We start from the raw sequence: 25,042 nt of genomic DNA, 5'->3' as shown, positions 1-25,042 counted from the left end.
ATCGAACATGGATTGCTGGCTAGCAGTGCTAACCACTGAGCCCCAAAGATAACCAAATCTTAGATGTAACCAAATGCCTTCATATTTCTGGCTGCCTGGTTACAGCCAACCTAGGCTCAGGGTAGCAGATGAAACACCAATTCTGTTAATTGTTTTATCAAACGGAATCATTCTTTTGCATGATCAAGATTGGTACAATCTCCAGGGAGTCTGATACATTCTAGTCACCATGGTAATTACAATGTTTCCCTACTGCAAAGTTACTCCCTACTTTGACATTTTTCTGACACTTCTAATACTGTAAGTCAAGTGGGGTTGGAAAATTGGAACAGAAACTGAAGAAATCGAGCCAGAGTCCATGAATGTCAAATACATTCAGTAACTCAGCTCCCACACTTTCTCGCAAAGAGAATTCTAAAGATTAACGACCACCTGAGAGAAGAAATTCCTCCTTATCTGTATGTGGGATACCTCTGACTTTGAAACTAGTTCTAGATCCTCCAGTGAAAGGAAACCTCCTCTCAACATCCAACCTTTAAAGCTCCTTCAATATCTTAAATGTTTCAATAAGATTACCTCTCATTTTTCTAAACACCAATAAATATTGGACCAAGTAGATTCACCATTCCTCAGAAGTTAACCCCTTCATGAAATTGATTCAATGACTTTCACTGGCCTTTGAATTCCTTAATGCTTGTGCCACATTTCACTAACTATGCTGAATACTTTGTCCTGGCTAGTTACTTATTGTTTGATTATAGTACACAGTACACAGTACAACTTAACTGATGCCAAAGGAGACTGAGTGCAAGCGATCACTTGAAATGGAAATATTCAAATATAATCAGTGTTCGAGGCGCATGTCATGGACGTGGGACTCGATCAATGCCTAGTGATACTGCAAAATTTATAGCCCATAACCATGGGTAATTAGAGCCAATGCTAAAATGTTCAGAAATGTCTCCTGCATGTCCTTTACCCCAGAATGTCAAGCTTTGGCTGTAATGCATGAACAGCGCTACAATTGCACAGGAAAGGGTGACAGCACTTTCCAGTTACTAAAACTGTAATGAATATTAGCTCTTTCTTACCAAGTGACCATCTTTTCATTCTACACTTATGATGCGGTTGTCTGAAGTGTTAACCAAGATTAAAAAAAGTGATTTGAGGTGATGGTATTCAGCTGGATAGTTTATACTACAGAAAATGCTTCTCATATCAGGAGAAAAGTGCTACCGTTAGCTAAAAGGTGGTCAGCAAGACACCAGCTTATTGCTGCAATTACCGAGCTTTTGGTTACCCTTGTGCATAAAACCTAGGCTGTGGCTGAAGATAATTTTTGAAGAAAGCCTCTGACCACTTAATTGTTTGTTAAAAACTGAGTAAGGAAGCAATACTGCACCACCTCTAGAAACATTCATTTCTTCAGAGATTTTCTGCTACTGTTTTCCCAGTCAATATTCAGGGAACTGAATTCTCCTGTGATTCGCATTCTGACTCTTTTTTTTCACAGGCCCCTCAAAGCCATATTTCCCTGTCCAGCAGGGTTGTAATAACACCCAATAATTATTTGGGTCAGAACTTTCCATGCATTGTGTTTAGATCTCTTGTGTTTAACCATGCTCATGCTTTGATTCAAGTAGAATACATGTTACACACTTGATAGAAGGGCATGCAGCAACAAACAATTAACAATAACACTAGTTTCATTAACTTTCAATGTTCCACCTTCTTTAAAAAGAAGCATCCAACATATCCACTACAGCCATAAGCATAGTGCCACATGAAGCAGTTCAAAGAAGCATGACATGCCAGCGAAGTGGTTAAATATCTTGGTTAGTATATGCCAGGATATTTTCCGGGTGGATATGGTGCTGCTTTAGTTGATATGGTGACATCCCTACCTCATGTTGAGGCTCCCTAATGATGTAGAACCTCAAGGAAAGAGTACTGAGAATGGATATGAGGCAGGTGATGGGTGCTCTTTGCTTTATACCTGTGGTTTTTTCACCTTTATAATCCATGTTGGGGGTATAATGACTGCAGCGTGCACACCTAGCGAACACGGTTCTTCGATGTGATGCAACATGAAACATGTCACTTTATTGTGAAACTGAAAGAGAAAAAGCAATTTGACAAAAAAATGAGCTAAATATGATTTACAATGAAAGTACCATTAATGGCTTTTCCCTTGACCAAACATAGTTTTGCCTTTCCCTTGTTACAAACAAGGATTATTTGCTGTGCTATCAAATTGGAACTTTCCTGTATCCTGAAAAAAAGTGTTCAATGAGAGTCATGCTTACCTACCAATGAAACAGTATTCCAGAAAAGAAACAGCTCTCATCCTGGCCCTACAGTTGTTGAGGGGTCTATTCTTTACTGTTATATCAACAACCCTAACATTAGAACTTTATAAATATATCTCTGAGGCAGGTGGGACTTGAACCCAATTCTTCTGGCTCAGAGATAGGCACACTACCACTAAATCACTGTAGAAATTGGAAATGTACTGAAGCCATCTGTAAACAATTAACCATGTAACAATTGATGCAAGAACACAACTTCAAGGGAAAATTCTTGCAAACTATCATACTGTCTGCAAGACAAAAAGCTTTGACAAGGTTTTTTTTTCAGTAACTCAAGTTCTGTTCCACCAAATGACCAATTAATTAGATAGTTAAGTCTTTCACGGTTCACATGAAACCAGTTTCTAAAATGGTTTATAAAAGTTCCTACCTAGTGTGGGGAGAAAAAGTTTTTAAAAAAAGGAAAAAAAAAATTCATTTTTTTGAAAAAGGACAGCACTGTCAGACATCCTGAAAAGGAAAAAAAAATTCCTATCTGTTCCAGAGATAATGTTTAGAGCATGTTGATTGAACATATCTCTTTAACCTAATGAGATACATTTAGAAAGATTGTCCTTATTTTTATGCTGTTATATTGTCGGTCATTTTAAGCTTGTCATACAAGGCATCAGTTATTAAACAGATAAGTGGTCTGCTCAAAAGACAAAGCTGAGTCATTGAGGAAGAAAGAAGGGCTATTTCATGGTCAATTTATTCTTCTGATGATACCAAAATAAAAAGCTCAGAAGTGCATCTGACAAAGCATCAACTATTGCGAGCATAAAGGTTGTGCATCAAATTTGGAGCCCTTGGCTGCACAAACTAGGTACTAAAGGTCACCTAGCAATTTAGGATGTGTTGCTGTGAGACCACAGGGCATGCCAGAATAAATAGCAGAACACAGGCAAGGTGCAAAAGCAACGCAATTCCATCTGAAGCCGTCATTGAAATCAAATCTTGCCAGATGCAGGACGAACAGATTAGATTGTACTGTATATTCCTTTTCTTGTACAGGGACTGTGTGACAGAGACAAATACAGTCTAATGCAGCACTATCATCAGGTTGCCCAATACCTATGATTTGTTCTTCATTAGTAACTGTGTAATGAAGTTATAAAGCAACATGATCATAAGACTATGGATCACCTGTTGGAAAATTAAATCAGGATAGTTGAATATTTGATAACCTGCACAGATACAATAGGCCAAAGGGTCTCTTTCCATGCTGTAAAGATTCTATGACTCTGTTTTTAAAATTCCAATCACCAATTACCATTGAACAAAGTTGACTTGCCACACTATTTCAGAGGACTATTAAGAGTCAGTGACATTCTTCTGGGTCTGCAGTCATGCATGGGCCAGACCAGGTGCAAACAACAGACTTCATCCTCTAAAAGTGGATTTAGAATGACAATCCATGTTCTCCATCCCTAAGACTAACTTTCAATTCCAGATGTGTTAATTGAATTCAAATTCCACCCGTTGGGATATAAACCTATAAAGCATTGGCGTTGGCCTTGGAATTACTAAGGCATTGATATGACCACTATGTTACCATCTGCCCTAAACAGACATGACGGACTATTGCTATGAGTCTTCTTGAGCCAATAGCAGTTACCTAGTTGGAAGAAATCAATCACATGGGACTGACAAAAGACTTGTGTGTTTTGCATTAACTATGCTGTTCATTCTCTGAGGCTTTTTTCTTACAATGAAAATATGGAAATCTTTATGGTTGTTTCACACCAGTGGATTGATGGATAACTGTAAATTTACACACCCAGGCAGTCAACCACATGCCACTATTCCGGGCAGTAAGCAATAAGTTCCATTCCCCACCATCAAGTTTAATCTAACAGACCTGAGAATGCTTGCAAAATAGCAATAGCTTGATCACAGGACAAATATGAGATCTTGCCCAATGCTTGAGGAACTGCTTCACAGCTAACCAGATAAAGCACATAACTAGATTTCAAACTGGTCACATTTATCCAGTTAGTGACAGAAATGGCTCTCATTACGAAACCAATTTGCTTGGAAAATGAGTCAACTACACTTTATCATCAGGAGTCAGACAGGTTCCTAAACCTTTAATATGTCGCACTGAAAGTCCATGTCCATTTCAAGATGGAAGTGCATTGCCCATTATATTCAGAGAATTATAGAATCCCTTCAGTACGGAACCAGGTGATTCAGCCCATCAAATCTGCACAAACTCTCTAAACAATTTCCCGCCCAGTGGAAACCCAGGCAGTTTTGGAGAACGTAAGAACTGTACCCAGACAGTCACCTGAGGCTGGACTTGAACCTGGGTTCTTGATATTGTGAAGCAGCAGTGCTAACCACTGAGCTGAAATGCTGCCCACTTGCATTAATAAAGGTATCATATTTATATTGATAAAAGCCAAAACAATTTGCACACTTGACGCAGACACTAGTTACTTTGCAGACAATTAAAAGGTGCAGCCTCCAACATGTAGAAGGACAAAGGCAGTAACCACATAGAAATACCACATCCCCTTAAAGCCACTTGACTTGGAAATGTATCATCGTTTCTTCATTGTCCCTGGGTCGAAATCTCATAACTCCCTCCTTAACAGCAATGCAGGTCTACCAACACCAAATGGGCTGCAGCAATTCAAGAAGGCAGATCATATGAACTCCTGAATGGAAATTTGGAATGGATACTAAATGCTGGCCTAGCCAGCAACACCCATGCCCCCAAGAAAGAACAAATAAAAATTGTGAAAATTGGAGGTTCTTAAAGGGACTGCCTGTTTAGCAACATCTTTTGAGGTAAAATTTGAAAATGAGCATTCTAAAACCATGTGGTACTGCAATCACCACACCACTGTAGTTGCTGCTAAATTCTTTCCAAATGTCAACACTATCTCCTTTAGATTTCACTCCCCTCCTGACCATATTGCCTATTTCCTGAATACTCACATTTATTTACCTGGGAGCTGCGATTGGAAGTACAGTGGCCTGATTTGCGACTGAGGGCAACTGTTTGTAACTTAATGGCATAATGCTAGTGGAGCCCAAGGCCCTGTATTCGATGTTTCTCAGGAGTGACCAATCTCAATGGCTCATCGCTGCACCCTTCCTCATCTAATGGATTCTGGATCATTAATTTCTAGCTTTGAAGTCCACCTCCTTGTATTATCTGAACCCTTGTTGCTTCAACCAAGCTGAGGAATTGATGCAAAATCTGTACTGCTCTTCCTGGAGCTTTTTTAGTCTTTAGCAACCATTCTCTCTCAATCTGCAAACCACTCAATCCCACTTATTTCTTGTTAGCCTTGTGGTGGAACCGACAAAGGTGCTACCTGCTAGTTAATTTGAGTTCCTTGTTTCCAATCTGAGGGTTACTTGAGATAGGTATACAAAATATACAGATATACTTCATAAAGCTTTTAGTGTACCTGATATAACTTTAGTGAACTATAAATAATAATATTTTTAATAGGCCCATTTTTCTGAACCTGTGCAAGTCCTCTCAATTTCCACCTCCAATTACCCATGTGCCTGTAATACTTGGTTTGCCCTTGTCTTATTGCACATCCTAGTCTTGGTGCTTTTCTGACCTTCTGTCTAAATGTAATGTGCGCTGTATGAACCTGCTGCCTGTACCAGTAATGGCCTCCTGCATTAAAGTTCTATCAACAGTCAGAAAGTCATAGGATCATGCAGTATAGAAGAGGTCCTTCTGCCCACCAAGGCCATACTACCAAAAATATACTACTTCCTTCATTGTCCCACTTTCCTACAATAAGCCTTGAATGTTGTGATACTTCAAATACTTATCCATGTACTTTGTAAAATTTGTGAGGTTTCCTGCCTCAACTATCCTCCCAGGCAATGCATTTCCAGACCCCCACCATCCTCAGGGTGAAACGGTTTTCCACAAATCCCCTTTAAACTTCCTTCCTTTTGCTATAAAATTATGCTTCTATGCTATTGACCCTTTGACTAGGGAAAACAGCTGTTTCCTATTCACCATGTCCATGCCCCTCAACCTTATATCAGATCCCTATTTCTCCAACAGATCCCTCTTCAAACTTCTCTGCTCCAAAGTAAACACCCCAAACGTATCCAGCTCTCTTCATAGTTGAGATGTTCCAACCCAGACAACCTCCTGGTGAATCTTCTTTGTAATCACATTCTTTCTATAGGGTCAGCACTGCTGCTTCACACGTCAGGGACTTAGGTTCAGTTCTGCCCTTGGACAAGTGTCTGTGTGGAGTTTTTAGATTCTTCACACATCTGCATGGGTTTCCTCCGGGTGCTCCAGTTTTCTCCTACAGTACAAAGATGAGGTGGAATGGCCTTGTTAAATTGCCCATAATGCCCAGGAAACATACAAGCTGGGAAATGCAGGGTTAGTGCAAGGTGTGGGTCTGTGTGAGATGCTCTTCAGAGGGTTGGTGTGGACTTGATGGGCTAAATGGCCTGCTTCCACACTGGGGATTCTATGATACAGTGTAATGACCAGAACTGCACACCGTACTCCTGCTGTGGCCTAAACAAAGATCTGCATGCTCCAACAGGATCTCCCTGCTCTTATAAGCTATACCATAATTAAAAAGATAAGCATCCCATATGCTTTCTCAACTACCCTATTAAACTTTCCTACCACTTTCAGGAACCCATGGACAAGTATCCCAATAACTTATAAGCTGAGAGATAATGGCATGACAATTCCAGGTAATTAGGAATGACAAAAGATAAATACAAATACAAATAGCATGTGTGGAGTGTCAACAGGCTGAATAGCAAGTGAAGGGGTGACCTGAGATCCGATTAATAATTACAAAAAGTCAAAAATAGGATGGTGCTAGAGAGAAACCAAATGGTATAAGAGTGTAACCAAAGTAACAAGTAATGCAAAACTGTACAAACTAATTAAGAGAGTGAGATAATAACAAGTTATCAAGATGATGGTGTCAAAACAAAACAGTAAGGAAGATTTTATATAGAACCCCGTCTGCTGGGGTTACATATAGCATGACATGAACCCAAGATCATGGTTAAGGCCATCCTCATAGTTATGGAACTTGGCTTTTAGTTTCTGTTCAGCAATCCCGTGTTGTTTTGTATCTTGAAGCGCACCTTGGAGGATGCTTACCTGAAGATCAGAGGCTGAATGTCCTTGACTGCTAAAGTGTTCCCCAACTGGGAGGGAACAATACTGCTTGGCGATTGTTGTATAGTGTCCATTCATCCATTGTCGTAGCATCTGCATGGTCTCGATGATTTACCATCCTTTCCTGCAACTTATGAGGTGGACAACATTGGCCGAGTCACATGAGTATGTACTGCGTACGTGGTGCACTGTGTTCCCACGTGTGATGTTAGTATAAATGGCCTGGGCAAGAGATTCATCATTAATGACATGTTGAAGGCTGCAAAGAACATGATGTAGTTACTCCACTCTGGGGAAGTACTGGACAACAAAGAATACAGAATAGAATGAACTGGTTAGTAAGTTTGCAGATAACATCAAAATTGGAGATAAAGTGTTCAACGAAGAAGGTTACCTCAGAGTTCAGTAGGGTCAATGGCTGAGGAGTGGAAGATGGAGTTCAATTTAGATATATGTGAAGTTCTGTATTTTGGAAAGCCAAATCAGGATGGGACTTACACACTTAAGGAAGGATAGACGTTTGATGGGGCAAAGTTGCAGTTAGTTTAATGGGTTGAAGTGTGTTTATTTTAATGCAAGAAGTGTCAGGAGCATGGATCAGTACTTGAAACTACGATGTTGTGACCATTACTGAAACTTGGATATCACAGTGGCAGGAATGGTTGTTGGATGTACTAGCGTTTAGCTGTTTCAAAAGAAATAGGAAGGGGGAGATAAAAGAGGTGGGAGAGTGACATTACTAATCAGGGGATAGTATCACAGCTGCAGAAAGGGAGGCCATTGAGGAAGGTTTGTCTACTGAGTATGGATGGAAGTCAGAAACAGAAAAGGAGCAGTCACTTTATTGGGAATTTTATATGGACCCCCAATAGCAACAGAGAAATGCAGGAACAGATTGGGAGGCAGAGTTTAGAAAGATACAGAAGTAACCAGGTTGTTGTCAAGGGTGACTTCAACTTCCCTGATATTGATTGGAACCTCCATAGTGCAAATACTTTGGATGGAACAGACTTCGTTAGATGTGTCCAGGAAGAGTTCCTGACCCAATACATAGATAGTCCGACTAGAGGGGAGGCCATATTGGATTTGGTGCTTGCCAACAAACCAGGCCAGGCGTCAGATCTCTCGGTGGGTGAGCATTTCGATGATAGTGATCACAATTCCTTGACCTTTCCTGTAGTCATGGAGAGGGATAGGAACAGACGGGATGGGAAAGTATTAAATTGGGGGAAGGGGAATTACAATGCTATTAGGCAGGAACTGTGGAGCACAAATTAGGAACAGATGTTCTCAGGGAAATGCACAACAGAAATGTTGAGGTTGTTTAGGGAGCACTTGCTGCGAGTGCTGGATATGTTTGTCCCACTGAGGAAAGGAAGATTTGGTAGGGGGAAGGAACCTTGGATTACAAGAGATGTGGAACATCTAGTCAAGAGGAAGAAGGAAGCTTACTTAAGCTTGAGGAAGCAAGGATCAGACAGGGCTCTAGAGGGTTACAGGTTGGCCAGGAACGAACAGAAGAATGGTCTTAGGAGAGCTGGAAGGAGCCATGAAAAAGCTTTACCGGGTAGGATTAAGCAAAACCCCAAAGCATTCTACACTTACGTGAGGAACAAGAGGATGGCCAGAGTGAGGGTAGGGCCAATCAGGGATAGTGGAGGGAACTTGTGCCAAGAGTCAGAGGAGGTAGGGGAGGCTGTTAATGAAAATATGCTTCAGTATTCGCTAGTGAGCGGGACCTTGTCGTTTGTGATGACAGCATGAAACAAGCTGACATGCTCAAACGGGTTGATATTAAGAAGGAGGATGTGCTGGAAATTTTGAAAAACATTAGGATAGATAGGTCATTTGGGCCAGATAGATATAGAGAATCGACGTTTCGGGCATAAGCCCTTCTTCAGGGCTTATGCCCGAAACGTCGATTCTCCTGCTCCTCGAATGCTGCTGGCCTGCTGTGTTTTTCCAGCACCACATTTTTCAACTCTGGTACTCCAGCATCTGCAGTCCTCACTTTCTCCCAGATAGGATATACCCAAGGTTACTATAGGAGGTGAGGGAAGAGATTGCTGTGCCTTTGGCTATGATCTTTGCATCCTCACAGTCTACTCAAGTAGTACCAGATGATTGGAGGGTGGCAAACGTTATTCCCTTGTTCAAAATAGGGATAACCCTGGGAATTACAGACCAGTCAGTCTTACGTCAGTGGTGGGCAAATTATTGGTGAGGGTTCTAAGAGACAGGATTAAAGATTATTTGGAAAAGTATAGCTTGATTAGAGATAGCCAGCATGGCTTTGTGAGGGTAGGTCATGCCTCACAAACTTTACTGAATTCTTTGAGGATGTAACAAAACAGTTTGACGAAGGTAGAGCTGTGGATGTGATGTATAAGGATTTCAGCAAGTCGTTTGATAAGGTTCCCCATGGTAGGTTCATTCAGGAAGTAAGGAGACATGGAACACAGGGAAATGTGACTCTGGATACAGAATTGGCTGGCCCATAGAAGACAGAGGGTGGTAGTAGATGGAAAGTATTCAGCATGGAGCTCGGTGACCAGTGTTGTTTCACAGGGATCTGTTCTGGGACCTCTGCTCTTTGTGATTTTTATAAATGACTTGGATGAGGAAGTGGAAGGGTGGGTTAGTAAGTTTGCCAATGACATGAAGGTTGGTGGAGTTGTGGATAGTGTGAAGGACTGTTGTAGTTTAGAACGGCACATTGATAGGATGCAGAGCTGGGCTGAGAAGTGGCTGATGGAGTTCAACCTGGAAAAGTGTGAAGTGATTCATTTTGGAGGTTAGAATTTTAATGCTGATTACAGGGTTGAAGGCAGGATTCTTGGCAGTGTGGAAGAACAGAGGATCTTGGGGTCCATGTCCATAGATCCCCCCCCACTAAGTTGCCAACCAAGTTGATAGGGTTGTTAAGAAGGCATATGGTTTGTTGTCTTTCATTAGCAGGGGGATTGAGTTTAAGAGTCGCGAGGTTATGCTGCAGCTTTATAAAGCCCTGGTTAGACCACACTTGGAATATTGTGTTCAGTTCTGGTTGCTTCATTATAAGAAGGATGTGGAAGCTTTAGAGAGGGTGCAAAGGAAATTCTTACCAGAATGCTGCTTGGACTAGAGGGCATGTCTTGTGAAGAAAGGTTGAGGGAGCTAGGGATTTTCTCATTCGAACAAAAAAGAATGAAAAGTGGCATGATAGAGATGTACAAGATGATGACAGGCATAGATTGAGTGGATAAACAGGACATTTTCCCAGGGTGGAAATGGCCATCACGAGGGGGCTGAATTTTAAGGTGATTGGAGTAAGGTTTGAGGGAGAAGTCAGACTTAGATTCATTACACAGTGTGGTGGGTGTGTGGAAAACATTACAAGCAGTGGTTGTGGAGTCAGATACATTAGGGACATTTAAGCCACTCTTGGATAGGCACACGGATGATAGTGAAATGAAGGTTATGTAGGTTAGTTTGATCTTAGAATAGGATAAAAGATGGGCACAATATTAAGGGCTGAAGAGCCTGTACTGTTCTTTGTTCTATGTTTAACAATAGGATCTGGGAAATGTTGCTGAACAAAGAGACCTTGGAATGTAGTTTTACAGTTCCTTGAAAGTGAAGTTGCAGGTCGATAGGACAGTGAAGAAAGCATTTGGTATGCTTTCCTTTATTGGCCAGTGCATTTGAGTATAGGAATTGGGAGGTCATGTTGCGGTTGTACAGGACATTAGTTTGGCCACTATTAATATACTGTGTTCAGTTCTGGCCTCACTGCTCACTGTGAAACTTGAAAGGGTTCAGAAAAAATTTACAAGGACATTGCCAGGGTTGAGGGACAGGTTGAATAGGGTGGGATATTTTCCTCAGAGTGTCAGAGGCTGAGGGGTGACCTAATAGAGGTTTTTAAAATCATAAGGGGCATGGATAGGGCAAATAGACAAGATCTTTTCCCAGGGATGGGGGAGTTCAAAATGGGAGGGCATAGATTTAAGGTGAGAGAGGAAACTTTAAGAAGTGACTGAGGGCGCAACTGTTCCATGCAGTGGGTGGTGTGTGTATGGAATGAGCTGCCAGACGAAGTGGTGGAAGCTGGTACAATTACAACATTTAAAAACATCTGGATGGGTGTATGAATAGAGGGTTTAGAGGGTTATGGGCCAACTACTGGCAAATTGGACTAGATTAGATTAGGATATCTGGTCAGCACGGACAAGTTGGACCCAAGGTTTATTTCTATGGTGTACATTTCTATGACTGTCCCACAAAGAGGTCTACCAACAACTGAACAACAACAAACATCACACCAAGGTCATCCCAACGCCTCCACTTCTTGCCTTAAACAGCTGCCTAATCTCAAACAGACCATTCTTTGCAGCAAACTACCCAGCCCACAACCTTATTACAGTACCCTCTGCAAGATGTGTCAGATTATCGTCAGTTGGGGAACACTTCAGCAGTAAAGGACATTCAATCTCTGATTTTCAGGTAAGTGTCCTCTAAGACGGCCTTCAAGATATACAGCAATGCAGAATTGCTGAGCAGAAACTGATAGCCAGTACTCATGAGGATGGCCATAACTGAGATCTTGGGTTCATTTTGCGATACATGTAACCTCACCATACTGTTCCGTATAAAATCTTCCTTACTGTTCTCTTTTGACACCATCATCTTGATAACTTGTTATTATCCCTCTACCTTAATTAGTTTGTACAGTTTTGGATTACTTGCTACTTTGTTTAGACTCTCGTCATGTGCCTCTTTATACTTCTCATGTTATTCCAGCCATTTGGTTTGTTTTTAGTACCATCCTATTTTTGACTTTGTAATTATTAATCGGCTATGTTATGATGCTATCACTTTAAAAAGGTTATTTTGTCCTAGGATTTTTAAAGGGAGGTTGCAAAGGCAGAGATGCCGATCTGGCTACTAGAGACAGCCTAAGTCAACAATTTAGGAGGCCTTTAGGTTTTTTTAAGAACAGTTATAATAATGGAAGGGAAGTGGCAGTTCTAGCGGGTTTTGAGAAGATTTATAGCTCAGACTGAGGTCCTGGATGTAGGTTTGCTCACTGAGCTGTAAGGTTGGTTTTCAGACATTTCGTCACCATGCCAGGTAACATCTTCAGTGAGCCTCCGGACAAAATGATCATGTAGCCCGCATTCTATTTATATGTTTGGGTTTCCTTCAGTTGGTGATGTCATTTCCGGTGGTGACGTCATTTCCTATGGCGAGACCCCTTGGAATCATGGTAGCCCACAAACCCATCAATACAGTAAAACAGCAGCTAATGAACTTGAAAGACCCTACACAGACAACAAGCAAAACTAATGTTATTTACTAGCCACAAAAAGACATGTCCCACTCTCACCAGTATCCTTACGTACGGATGAGGAAGGACATCGCTTTGACTGGGGCAACACATCCATCTTAGACCAAGCCAAACAGAGGCATGTATGAGAATTCCTAGAAGCATGGCATTCCAACTGGAACTCTATCAACAAACACATTGCCTTGGATCCCATTTACCACTCCTTGAGACAAAGAACAGGAAATGATGTCACCACTGGAAATGATGTCACCAACCCAAGGAAACGCAAATATATAAATAGAAAGCGGGCTACACCACCGCGTCCAGAGGCTCACTGAAGATGTTATCTAGTATGGTGACAAACATTGAAAATGAACCTTCCAGCTCAGCGAGCAAACCTACATCCAGTGTGGCCAGTTCTCTCAGCCCAGGCTTTCCACTAGTTTTTATCTGTAGCAGTTGGTAGCTTTGGGATCCCAAGAGAGTTGGAAGCTTCAGTAAATGATTCCTAGCTGCTACATTCTTTGAAATCTCTCTTAGTATTGTTTCCTCCTGGATTGGGGAATTGCATTTAAGAACCTGTGTCTGAATTTACCTTATTGTCAAGGGATGTGTTTATGGGATGTCACTATATTAGAACAGTTAATTAGTAATGAGTATTGTATCTACTATTCAGATAAGTTTTCCAATAATTAAGTTATTCTAAATTCTTCTTCCTTTTGTTTATATTTTAACTACAGTATTTAAATAAATTGTGTTCTGCTTAACTTCAGGTAGTTACACCAGTTGCATCATATCTGGAACATGAACTTCATGTCTACTTTAAATAAGGAAATGTTAGGGTCTAGGCTACCTTATCAAAATATTTTGTGAGGGTCTGGTGTAGTCCATAACACACAGGTCATCCCTTCACTTGCTATTCAGCTGTTGACACTTTACTCACATCGTTTGATAGGTTTGATCACCTGAAAAGACTTATTATTCAGCCTGTTGACACTCCACTCACACGATTTGTATTTATCTTTAACACTCTTAATTACCAGGGATTATCTTGCCATTATCACTGTGCATGTAAATTCTGTGCCTGTGCCTCTGCCCACTGCTTCACCTCATGAAGGAGCAGTGCTCAGAATGCTTGTGATTTCTAATAAACCAGTTGGTCTATAAACTGGTATCTTATGACTTCTGACTTTGTCCACCTCAGTCCAACATCAGCATCGCCACACCCTGGATTATGTGAGATTTTACCTTCTTTTTCAGTTTCCCATGAGACCTTGTTAAGGGGCTTGCTAAAATCCATTCAAACTATAAACTTTATCAATATGGCCCTCTTGTGGTGCAGTGGTAGTGTCCTTTTCGCTGGGCCAAGAGTCTGGGTTAAAGTACCACCTGTTCTAGAGATGTGTAATAACACCTCTGAACAAGGTTGTTAGCAAATAATAAACAACAGCAGCCAGTTACATAATTCATGGGTTAGGGTGGGAGAGTTCAAAACTCGAGGAGCATATTTTTAAGCTGGAAAGTGGAATGAACTGCTAGAAGTAGTGGTAGATGCAGGTACAGTTACAACAATTTAAAAGACATTTGGATACATACATGAATAGGAAAGGTTTAGAAGTGTATGAGCCAAATGCAGACAAATGGAGTAACTTTGTTGGGAAACTTGGTCAGCATAGACGAGTTGGATTGTTTCTGTGCTGTATGACTCCATGATTCTATAACTGCCTTACCATCATTCAAATACTTGATGACCTCTGAAAAATTCCACTATATTTGTTAGGCTATGCCTGATCAAACCTTATCTGCCTGAATGGAGATTAATCTTCTTCTTCTCTATTGGCTCCAGTTGATTCCCTACCATTGATATTAGAAGTCCTGAAGTTTTCGTGCATCTTTTTGGGTTGAGGTGGCTGAAGGAACATGATGGACTTGAGGGCCAGTGCATAATCACTAGCCATCTCGGCTGCTGGTTTTCCCATTGCAATCTTCTGAATTCCTGGTGATTTCTTTTACTATTGGATGAAATGAATTTTCAAATTCTCCTCAGACAATTATTTCCTAAGGTTCACAAACATGGTTTCCACCTTTTTAATACCTGTGTTCAACAGTCAAAGTTATTTTGCTTCACCTTCTCAAATTCTATTTTTCCAGGCTTCTACTGGATATTCTGAAATTTCTGCCTGCATAGGGGACCAACTTCTATGCACCAAGAGTAAGCTGTTTCAACCTCGATCCACAGAAGTATCCTCAGAAAGCAAGGCATAATGTGATGAGCTCTTCCAAATAGCCAGCTTTACATGAACAATGTCAGATTTTCTTTTAATGGCCCCATCTGCTTAGTTATCTTTTTAAATGAAATGAAAAATGCCTCTGTGTCCATTTCCTCAAATCTTGGGAAGGCAATTTAAAACTTTTAACTGTTCCGCTCTGGATCTTGGATTAGATTCTGATCTGTCTGTGACAATGTTCTCTGGAGTCAGATTTGTCTTCGTTTAAGTTGGTATTCTCTCTCCCTGACCATTTCCTGCACTTTAAATTCTAGCTCTAACTTCTAAATTCTTTTTCTTTATCCTCCCTCAAGTGCTCACTCTTTTTGTGCTTTGAATGTTTCTTCTTCAAGTTCAATTATTTTCATTTCCATTTCTTCTCCTGTTCAAGCGACTTCATTTGCTGTTATCCGACTAATGAACAGACCTCATATGAGAGTTGATCTTTCTCTGCACCTTCTCTGTAGCTGTAACACTGCATACTGTTCTATTACCCTGATGTACATAAGTAAGGTATGATTTGTCTGGATAGCATGCAAAACAATACTTTTCACTGTATCTCAGGATATGCGACAATAATAAATCAAATCAAATTAAAATTTTAAAATTGCTATTGAAATCTCGTTAACTCAATTAACTCATCATCTGGTTTGTGTTTCTGTTCTCCTAATTACAAATGTGCAATTACATCAATTATGCTTATCTTTCTAGCCTCTACTTTTAGCTCTCATCTAACTTTCCAGTCAATTCAATTAGCTCAATCATGGTAATTCTTCGCAAATCGTTCAAAGAGAAATATCCCCACACAATTGCCAAAGTTATTTTGATAATAATAGTAATGAATAAGAAACCTGTTTTTTTTTATCATTTTCCAATTATTAGTATCCCGGTTCCAATTAAATTTTGACTGCATTGTGAATCAGTTTTTCCTTACAACTGAGGCTGGAGGAGTGAAATTTTTTTTCCAGTTACCAAGATGATTCTTTCAAATAACAAAATATATCAACCAGGTTTCTTAATAAATAAAATAATTTATAAAATCTGCAACAATTGGATGCGCGTGCACACACACATAAATATAGAAGTATAAATGGTTATCCCTTTAAAATCTGTAAAATACACATCTACACACATGATCACTCTTCAGAAAATGGAGAAAGAACCAGATTTCTTGGCAGTTTGTTGCTGTGATTTTCTGGCTAGTGTGGTCATGTCACTAAACAGCCATGATTATCTCCGAAGTCTTGCAGTCCCAGCTTGCTCAGCAACTATGACTTTGAATTGTTTCTTCAATCACTCTCTCAAAGAACAAATTGGTTTCACCCTGAACTCAAGAAGAGGGTTTTCTTGTCAGAAGTGAAAGAGATCAGCTAGGCAGCTTGTTCTTAGCAGGTTTTCTTCCAACTGAGCCAAACAAGGTAAGAACCTCTTCACACTGGTCATTGATCAAAACAGGGATTTCCAGCAATTATCTCTAGTTATGTGATTTCCAGAAAAACTTGTTAAATAAATCTCCAGTGTCCACAGTGAACTTTCAATAAATTATTTTAAAGAAACCACTCCAGACATTTTCACAAAAAATAAATACATTTTAAAGTATTGTGGAAAAATATAAGTTCTCCAGACTTGGAATGTTAAACTGCGACAGCTACTTACTGCCTGCTTGCACCAGGAACAGCTGATGGCGATGATTTCCTTAGTGTGGAATGAAAACTTTTGTTGGAAACCCTGCAAAATAAAAAAGATTGCAATTTACAGACAATTAGAAACAGTAGAGCTACTAAAAGAGGTGTTGGTCACATCCTACCAAAGAGAGTTTGGGGCGGCACGGTGGCACAGTGGTTAGCACTGCTGCCTCACAGCGCCAGAGACCTGGGTTCAATTCCCGAATCAGGCGACTGACTGTGTGGAGTTTGCACATTCTCCCTGTGTCTGCGTGGGTTTCCTCCGGGTGCTCCGGTTTCCTCCCACAGTCCAAAGATGTGCGGGTCAGGTGAATTGGCCATGCTAAATTGCACGTAGTGTTAGGTAAGGGGTAAATGTAGGGGTATGGGTGGGTTGCGCTTCGGCGGGTCGGTGTGGACTTGTTGGGCCGAAGGGCCTGTTTCCACACTGTAAGTAATCTAATCTAAAAAAAAAAGTTATCTAATCTAAAAAAGATCTGAAAACACATTTGGAGCACCTTCACTTTGAAGGGTTCATTTCAGCTAACCACTCTGCTGGATGTATTGGGACTCACATGAGCTGTCTGTGGTCCAAACCATCTTCTTGTTCAGATTTCATTGCCTTGCCATTGGTGAACTGCTAACTGTTCAGAGAGTGTGAGTAACCCTGCCAGCCCAGCACACATTCAAATTTCCAAATGGGCTGGAGCTGTTCCTGAGACTTGGAAACTAAGGGAGATCCAAGAGTTATTCCCTAAAAGCTACATCATTCACTCCACTGTTTGATCCTTTGGAGAACCTGTGACACTCCCTAATATTATTCTCCACATTTGGCATTCCCATATGGTAACTGTTTCAACACTGAAAACATCAATGGCTTTAGACACCAGATGAAATAAGATCAGAAAGAGGATTTTCTCTGATAAAGAATACCACTCAGAAGCAGCTACAGCACAATATTGTATCAAAGTACTAGAATATGATACACTCATAGAACATGGGCTAGGTTAGCATTTATTGCCTATCTCTAATTGCCTTGAGGGAAGTTAAGAGTCAACTACATTGCTATGATTCTGAAGTCACCTGTGGACCGGACCAGGTAAGGACAACAGATTTCTTTCCTCGAAGCACATTAATGAACCAGATATGTATTTACGACAATTGGGCATTCTGTTCCTGTTAAAACGAAGGGTAAGGATGGTAAGAGAAAGTAACAGTGAATGAATAAAGATATTGAATAAAGAATAAGGAATCTTTTATTAGGCATAGACAACTGGGATCAAGTGAAACTCTTGAAAAGTATTAGAGGTTTGGGAGCATTCTTAAATGGGAAAATCAAGAAGGCAAAAGGGGAATATGGAATAGCTTTGGCAGATAAGGTTAAGGATAATCCAAAGAGGTTTTACAAGTACATTAAGAGCAAAAGAGCATCAAGGGAGAGAACAGGGCCCCTTAAAGATCAATGAGGTCATTTGTGTGTGGAACCATTGGAAATGGGAGAGACACTAAATGTATATATTGCAACAATTTTTACTGTGCAGAAAGAAATGGAAATTGATATTGATGTCTTGTAAACAGTCCATATTACAGAAGAGGAAATTCTGGAGCTCTTAAAGAACAAAAAGTTGGATTAATCTCTGGGACCTGATCAAGTGTATCCCAGGACATTCACCTAGGAAGTTAGGGAAGAAATTGTTGGGCCCTAGCAGAGAGATTTGTATCATCTACAGCCATGGACAAGATGCCAGAAGACTGGAGGGTGACTAATGTTGTACTTTTATTTTAAGAAATGCTGTAAGAAGAAGACTGGGAGCTACAGACCTGTGAGACTGACATCAGTGATGGGTAAGTTCTTGGAAGGGATTCTGAAAGATAGGATTTACATGCATTTAGAGAGGAAAGGACGGATTTGGGATAGTCAGCATGGCTTTATGCGTGAGAAGGCATGTTTCACAAACTTGATTGAGTTTTTGTGGACATAACTAAAAAGATTGATGCGGGCAGAGTAGTAGATGTTGTCTACACGGATTTTAGTAAAGCCTTTGACAAGGTTCCACATGATAGACTAATTAGTTAAGTTACATAACGTGGGAGTCAAGGAGACCTTGGCAATTGAACACGAGATTGGCTTGATGATAGGAGAGAGAGAGTGGTGGTGCAGGATTGTTCTTCAAACTGGAGGCCTGTGACCAGCAGTGTTCCACAGGGATCAGTGCAGGGTCCACTTTTGTTTGTCATTTATATAAACAATTTGGATGAGAATTCGGGAGGTGTGGATAGTAAGTTTGCAGATGAAATGAAAATTGGTGGTATTGTCGACAGTGAAGAAGGTTAGGATTGCAAAGAGATCTTGATTAATTGGGGACAATGGGCTGAGGAGTGGCAGATAAAGTTTAATTTGGATAAATGCAAAGTATCACATGTTGGTAAAACAAGCAAGAGCATGACTTGTATAGTTAATGGTTGAGCCATGAGTAGTGTTGTTGAACAGAGAAACCTAGGAGTTCAAGTATATAGTGTTACGAGGGTGTCTAAGAGAGAGAGGAAGCTGGCAAGGACTGACTGAAAGCACAGAGTGTGTTGAACAGTTTAAAATGTAACAGTTGGTTGAAACAAATAGCTGGGATTGTGTTGCCATGGAAAAAAGATCAAATTAGGCCAAACAGTTTAAATTATGCCCCAGATACCAAAATCCAATCGAATTTGAATTTCACTGTTTGGGATTACATCAAACCAATGAACTGATCCGATGTTTAGGGATATAAAATTGGACATTTTGAACAGTTAGGGTGAGAACAGCAAAGAGCACCCAGAAGTAAAGACTGCCAGCAGAATAGCTCACTGAAAGGTACCTGTCCTTAAGAAATTTATGCAGCAGAAGACAGAAGCTGACCGAGAGAAATCTACAGCAGACATTTGACATCTGAAGACGACAACTGGGTTTGAAGTTGAATTGCCGTAAGTTTAAGAGGGAATTTATCAGACCAGTATTGTAGAGTGGGAGGTAAAAGACAGTTTTAAGAGAAAGGAGTTGTAAATAGTTATGGTTTTAATTTTCTCTGTTGGACTTAAAGAATAAAATTGTTAATTTTTACTTTAAATAGTGAAATCTGGGAAAGTTCTTTGCCTCTCAAAATTTAACAGATTATGACATGAGGTAAGCTTCCCTGTGTGTCGGGTTTAAATTAGCAAAGGGATTACCCCATGTCATAACCATTGTTCTTTGAAAGCTGAGTCACAGGTAGACAGGGTGGTTAAGAAGGCATTTAGCAGGCTTGCCTTCATTGCTCCTACGATTGAGTATAGCTGTTGGGATGTTATGTCGAGGTTGTACAAGACATTGGTGAGACTACTTTTGGAGTACTGTGTACAGTGTGGGTTGCCTTGCTATAGGAAGGATATTATTAATTTGGAGACCATGCAGAAAAGATTTACCAGAATGTTGCTGGAACTGGAGGGTTTGAGTTATAAGGATAGACTGGGACTTTTCTTATTGGAATACAGAAAGTTGAGGGGTGACTTTTATGGAAGTTTATAAAACAATGAGGGATAGATAAGATGAAAGCAAAGGTCTTTTCCCTAGCGTGGATGAATTCAAAACTCAAGAGCTTATTTTTAAGGTGAGAAGAGAAAGATTTAAAAGGAACCTGAGAGGCATCCTTTTCACACAGGGAGTGGTTCTTATGTGGAATGAACTGCTAAAGGAAGTGGTAGATGCAGGTACAGTTACAACATTAAAAGACATTTGGACAGATACATGAATAGGAAAGGGTGAGGGGAATATGAGTCAAATACAGGCAAGTGGGACCAGTTTAGTTTTGAGAAACTTAGTTGGCATGGATGAGTTGGAACAAAGGGTCAGTTTCTATGTTGTATGACTCTATGGTTGTGGTTACATAGTCGCCATATTGATAGCTTATTTAAAAAAGAAGACCTTTTGTATTGAACTCATGTTTTACCATCTGCCGTGGAGGAAATTGACTCCAGATTTGAATATTTTCCTGGGGTTCTGGTTTACTAGTCTAGTGACTTTATCAATGCCTACTTTTCTGTACTCTGATCGAAATATTGGAGAAACGTCAACGATAATCATTTGGAATAGAAAATGATACACTTCATACTAATAATTTGGAGCCTTACTTTGTTTCTGATTAGGAAGAGGAATAGAACATTACACACAGGAATTTGCAGTATTGGGATTTGGATGAAGAATCACATCATAAAGAGGAGAATGAGTGGTTATGATGAGTGGGGTGAGTATTGGAACAACTAATGGCAAATCTACAGTCATTACAAATGCAAAGCTAATTTGGGGATATCACAGAATGGAATGGGCAGAATGGAACAATGGCGCAGGTGGGTAGTTTCATACCTTCCCGCATTGCTTGCATTTTCCTTCCTGACGCCGTCTGTGAACCCAGTGATGTCTCACAAAATTCTGCTGAAGAGATCATATGTTATTTTAAATAATCACTTTTTATAGCTCAAGGTTGAGTTGCATTCTAAGTCTGAATTAATCCAAGATTCATTTGTTGCCCATCCCTAATGGAAGCTGGTGGTTGTGGTGCCAAGGAAGTGGGTTGTTTTGTCAAGCTTCTTCAGTATCGTTGGAGCTGTACTCACCCAGCACGTGGGGCTTGCTCCATCACACTCCTGACTTGTGGCTCATAGGTGGTGTACAGATTTTGGGGAAACTGGAGGAGGGCTACTTGACAAAATATTCCTAGCCTCTGTCCTGCTCTTGTAACTGCTGTGTTTATTTACTGGTCTAGTTCAGTTTCTTACCAATAACAATCCCTAGGATATTCAATGGTGGTAGTGCCATTGAACTAGGCACACTTTAGAACAGGCCCCCCAACACAGCATGTCTCATACCTTGGGCCTCACAGCTCAAGGAACATCAGGGTATCAGCTCCAGTCCCTTCAAGTGTTTGGAATAGACAGTGAGTGCCTTGATGAACTCATCCTCCCCATGCTGCTTTGCACGAATACAAAATTCAACCAGGCATTTATTTACCATTGTTCTTTTCAAATGACCTTCCTGAAAACTGAAAGTAAGCTATAATTTTTAGAATATTGCCTATGCCCCATCATTCCATAGTAGCCCTTCAACTGAAGGGAGCAGCGCAACCAAACCCAGTCCTCTCCTGGTGATGCGCAAATACACACACCAGGAGCAGTCATGCAGTTGTGATGGGAAACGGGTATCAAACCACACAACAGCAGTTCAAAGCATTGTGCATCAAATCTAAAACTTTTAGTACGATTCAGCACCAGGGTAAATAATGTGTTCACTCAAAACCACTGGCAATAGAACAACTATTTCTATTTATTGATGTTTATTTATACACTGCTTTTCCAATGATAATTCCAAAGGACATTTTGTTGCTCTTGTCTAACAAATACCTTAGCATCAATGAGTAAGGTGCCAGTGACTTACTTCTCTGAGAGAACGGCTACCTCCCTCCCGATAGGTTGGCTTGCAATGGAAACTGATCTAAATAAAAACAAAATCAGCAAGAATTTCCAACATAAGGTTGTGTTTCCTTTGGGTCTGTCACTCTAACTATATCCTATAAAAAATGGAGGAATTACTGCATGAAAAGTATGAAAAAAAACTGTAAGTTTATGTGCATTTGGTCCAAGGTTTACCTATTTCTGTGCTGAAAATGTGTTGCTGGAAAAGCGCAGCAGGTCAGGCAGCATCCAAGGCACAGGAGATTCGACGTTTCGGACATAAGCCCTTCTTCAGGAATCCTGAAGAAGGGCTTATGCCCGAAACGTCGAAACTCCTGTTCCTTGGATGCTGCCTGACCTGCTGCGCTTTTCCAGCAACACATTTTCAGCTCTCATCTCTAGCATCTGCAGACCTCACTTTCTCCTTACCTATTTCTGTCCCAATTATCCACATACGAATGTCAGCAAGTTGATAACTGCTGGCTGGAAAGGAAACTTATCAAGAGTCTGTGTCCATAAGAACCAAGCTGATACATTGCCAATTTAGTCCCAGTGTTTATGGGAAGCACAACACGACTTTGAAAGCTGTATTCATGAAATTTCAGGTACATTGGAGATTTGCATTGAATCATAGAGAACTACAGCATGCTAACAGACCCTTCAGTCCAACTCGTCCATGCCGACCAGATATCCTAACCTAATCTAGTCCCATTTGCCAGCACTTAGCCGATATCCCTCTAAACCCTTCCTATTCATATACCCATCCAGATGTCTTTTCAATGCTGCAATTGTACCAGCCTCCACCACTTCCTCTGGCCGCTCATTCCATACACGCACCAGCCTCTGCGTGAAAAAGTTGCCCTGAGGTCCCTTTTATACCTTTCTCCTCTCACCCTAAACCTAAGTCTAGTTCTGGACTCCCCCACCCGAGGGAAAAGACTTTATCTATTTATCCTATCCATGCCTCTCATAATTTTATAAGCCTCTATAAGGGCACCCCATGCCTTTGACGCTCCAGGGAAAACAGCCCCAGCTTATTCAGCCTCTCCGTATAGCTCAAATCCTTCAACCCTACCAACATCCTTCCTATAGGAAGGAGACCAGAATTGCATGCAATATTCTAAAGATCGCCTAACACATTGCTTAATGCATTATTCAACACCCTCAGGTTAATCATTACAGATAAACCCAATGTGTATATATCTTCATTTTTTGCAGGAATGGTCAAAAGTGATTTTCTGAGACTGAATTATTTTGAAGTGCCGTCGTATTAATTGAGCATTATGGTGATGTTATGCTCAGCAATATTGAGCAACAGGATAATCTTGTTGTTTCTAGTTGAAAGGGGAATATCGGTCTGAATATTTGGAGACCTCTCTTGTTTGTCTTTGAATAGTATTGTAGGATCTGCCTGAGAGAACAGATGGGCCCTCAATTTAAAGTCTCATTCAAACTGCTGTATCACCTGAGGGTGCATCCATACTCCAGTAGAAAGACAGCCTGGCAAACTAAAGGATAAGCATAAACCCGGACACAGAAAAGCACCCCTCAGCTTTGATTAATTGTATCCTGGGATTATTTACACTCACGCAGAGTTTTAACACCTCATCCGAAAAGATAGCATGCCTTTCAACCTAATGTCCACTGGTATGAAGGTGAGATTCTATGGCATGATTATGTTTTAAACAGTCTCTTAAGTTCAAAGTGAAATGGAGTATATGATCTGCTAGATGCTGTGCCTGACAACAAGCCTGTATGGCTTGTTAACCACAGAGACCAGGAACTCAGGCAATTGTGACTCCCTCCATATACAATTAGGAATTTCTGCCTCCCTATCAAGCACTTAGCATTAAAAATGGAAGAACTTTACCATTTTCTGATGTTAGATTGCACAAAATGCAACAGTTAGCAAACTGCAGCACTGAAATTGGAGGTGTAGTGGACAGCGAAGAAGGTTACCTCAGATTACAATGGGATGGGCTGAGGAGTGGCAGATGGAGTTTAATTTAGATAAATATGAGGTGCTGCATTTTAGGAAAGCAAATCTTAGCAGGACTTATACACTTAATGGTAAGGTCCTAGGGAATGTTGCTGAACAAAGTGACCTATTAATTCTGGTTCATAGCTCCTTGAAAACAGAGTCGCAGGTAAATAGGATAGCGAAGAAGGCATTTGGTATGCTTTCCTTTATTGGTCAGAGTGTTGAGTACAGGAGTTGAGAGGTCATGTCCTATACAGCTGCAACATCGGTTAGGCTACTTTTGGAATATTGCATGCAATTCTGGTCTCCTTCCTATCAGAAAGATGTTGTGAAACTTGAAAGGGTTTAGAGAAGATTTACAAGGATGTTGCCAGGGTTAGAGGATTTGAGCTATAAGGAGAGGCTGAATAGGCTGGGGCTGTTTTCCCTGGAGCGTCGGAGGCTGAAGGGTCACCTTCTAGAGGTTTATAAAATCATGAGGTGCATGGATAGGAAAAAAATAGAAAGTCTTTTCCCTGGGATGGGGGAATCCAGAACTAGAGGGCATAGGTTTACAATGAGAGGCGAAAGATATAAAAAAAACCTAAGGGGTAGCTTTTTCACACAGAGGGTGGTACATGTACGGAATGAGCTGCCAGAGGAAGTGGTGGAGGTTCATACAATTGCAACACTTAAAAGGCATCTAGATGGGTATATGAATAGGAAGGGTTTGGAGGGATATGGGCCGGGTGCTAGCAGGCGGAGCCAGATTTTTAGATTTAGATTTTAGATTACTTACAGCGTGGAAACAGGCCCTTCAGCCCAACAAGTCCACACCGACCCGCCGAAGCGCAACCCACCCAGACCCCTTCCCCTACATTTACCCCTTCAC

The 25,042-nt window shown here is 40.7% G+C and overlaps 1 protein-coding gene across 1 annotated transcript in view; it reads right to left on the bottom strand.

Moving 5' to 3' along the window:
* The window catches only part of dgki (diacylglycerol kinase, iota), a 197,505-nt gene that overhangs the window by 140,483 nt on the left and 31,980 nt on the right, over positions 1–25,042 (bottom strand). Inside the window, exons 4-7 of the mRNA XM_060839555.1 lie at positions 22,174–22,230; positions 21,106–21,174; positions 16,726–16,797; positions 1,997–2,113 (exon numbers count right to left, since the gene is read on the bottom strand). Of these exons, the coding sequence (XP_060695538.1) occupies positions 1,997–2,113; positions 16,726–16,797; positions 21,106–21,174; positions 22,174–22,230 (315 nt within the window). The remainder of the gene's footprint in view (positions 1–1,996; positions 2,114–16,725; positions 16,798–21,105; positions 21,175–22,173; positions 22,231–25,042) is intronic.

This window comes from Hemiscyllium ocellatum, chromosome 19 (genome assembly GCF_020745735.1).
Source record: "Hemiscyllium ocellatum isolate sHemOce1 chromosome 19, sHemOce1.pat.X.cur, whole genome shotgun sequence".
NCBI classification, from domain to species: domain Eukaryota; kingdom Metazoa; phylum Chordata; class Chondrichthyes; order Orectolobiformes; family Hemiscylliidae; genus Hemiscyllium; species Hemiscyllium ocellatum.
This window is presented reverse-complemented; position numbering and strand designations above follow the sequence as displayed.